The following is a 1845-nucleotide window of genomic DNA, read 5'->3' as shown; positions in this document are numbered from 1 at the left end:
ACTTGCATAAATTTATACCTCCATTCGTTGAATGAATTTGTACCCTATAAAGTTTCAGGTCAAGGAAAATTTGATAATGGATGCACGTTGTGAACTTTTTCCAATAGCTTTTGTTGAAGTCCCCTCGATGCCGCCCACCACTATCAAACAAATTTCCAGTGAAGGAGAGAAATGCGCGACGTACTTGGTAGTCGACGCACACTTTGCTTCCCTTGATCTCGTGGATATTTGTCGACTTGCATGCTCCTCGAGAGATGCAAGCGCGCTACGCATACCCTCGACGGATCAAACAGGTGCTCTCACTGGAAACAGGCTTTCATACTCACCAGTCGTTGATTTTGCCGATGGCCGAGCAGCACGTGGTGCACCCAAGCACCAAGAAGAAACCAGCAAACAGATTCACTCTCCAACAGGACGTAGATCTCATAAAGGAGGTGATTGCAGTCTCACCACACAATGCTCCATACGGCCAAATGAGTTCTCGATGGTCAGAGGTTGGGAGCAACATGCGTGCCATTCACGGCAGTGATCTGACTGCCAATGGGTGCAGAAAGCGTTGTGACGACCTGCTCGCTGCATTTCACAAAGACTGCATTGCATCATTCCGTGCATCGGGAACCGACGAGCAATACAACGAGCGAGAGCAGCTACTTCAAGACCTGTCCGACATGGTGTGTCTACATGGCGGAATCGTGACTAACACTGCCTTTGTAGAGTGACTCAATATCCGACAAGAAGCGACAATTCAAGGAAGAGAAAGGAAGAAAGAGGACAAGCGGGAGGTGGACGGCAACATGATCCGTGAGGCTGCTATGGTTGCTATGACACGAACCTTGGCTGATGCGGACCACGAGAGCAGCGATACCGATGGCTCCTCAACGACTTCAGTAAACGAGCAAAGAAAGCCTCAGTAGACGGAACAGCGAACACCATTCTTGCGATATCATCGTTTTTGGAAAGTGCGAACGAGTGCAAGTTTCAAGAAATTACCCTGCAAAGAGAAGCCAACGCCATTGCCGCTCGAAAGTTGGACTTGGAAGAAAAACGATAACGATACCTCTTAGACAAGTCCATACGAGAAGCACGGTTCTCCTTGTAACAACAGGAACGTCTAGCACAGCTAGAATTCTTAAAGGGCACGCTGGAAATGATTCGCACTATCCCAAACAAGAACCAGTAGATAATAAACTGCATTGCGCTAACTCAAAATTTGTTGTCTTCATGCATGGTAGTTTTTAGAATGCAAATACTCCTTGGCTGTTGGAGGATTAATTCCAAAGAAGCTTGAAACCTGGTTGCCTTGTTTCATGCATGTGTGCAAGTTAGTTAAAATAACCGCAACACTGTAATGCACTTCAACTGACTGCAACCACAATTTTTGCCCCCCTTTGTAATCAACAAATGTCCACAAATTGCGAACAATACCAAATCCCCACTCGACGCTGACGCGCACAGCACTCATGCGCCGGTTAAATTCCGCTTCGGCCTCGCTCAACTTGGCTCCTTTATATCCCGACACGACGACGTCGTTGATGCCATAGGCTGGTTCGCCATAGATAACTAGTCGAGTGTCACCAGTGACAAGCTTGTTCACAAGATCACTTCGCGCTAGAACGTAGGCATCATGTCTAGACATAGTATCCTCTCAGCAGTCGATAGAAAGTACTGTTCTTACCTTGTGGCTATTGTACGCGGCTTTTTGAACACCTTTTCCAGGGCGGCAGATTTCACGCACAGTGCCATCAATAAATCCAATACAAGTCGAAAGAGGAGCGCCATGTTTATGTATCGCGTTTGCACATTTGCGCAACTACTCTTTGTCCAGGCGCGCGCAGTCCCATTCGA

The 1845-nt window shown here is 47.3% G+C and overlaps 1 protein-coding gene across 1 annotated transcript; it reads right to left on the bottom strand.

Moving 5' to 3' along the window:
* Positions 1-1608: 1608 nt before the first annotated feature.
* H310_05467 (hypothetical protein) lies at positions 1609-1779 on the bottom strand (the record flags this gene model as incomplete). The annotated part of the gene is made up of 2 exons (XM_008870198.1): positions 1609-1628; positions 1692-1779. 2 exons carry the CDS (start codon positions 1777-1779, stop codon positions 1609-1611), a joined length of 108 nt encoding a protein of 35 aa, XP_008868420.1.
* Positions 1780-1845: the final 66 nt, after the last annotated feature.

This window comes from Aphanomyces invadans (genome assembly GCF_000520115.1).
Source record: "Aphanomyces invadans strain NJM9701 unplaced genomic scaffold supercont1.9, whole genome shotgun sequence".
NCBI lineage: Eukaryota > Oomycota > Saprolegniomycetes > Saprolegniales > Verrucalvaceae > Aphanomyces > Aphanomyces invadans.
Note: the sequence above shows the minus strand (reverse complement) of the source record. Positions and strands in the feature narration are given on the sequence as shown.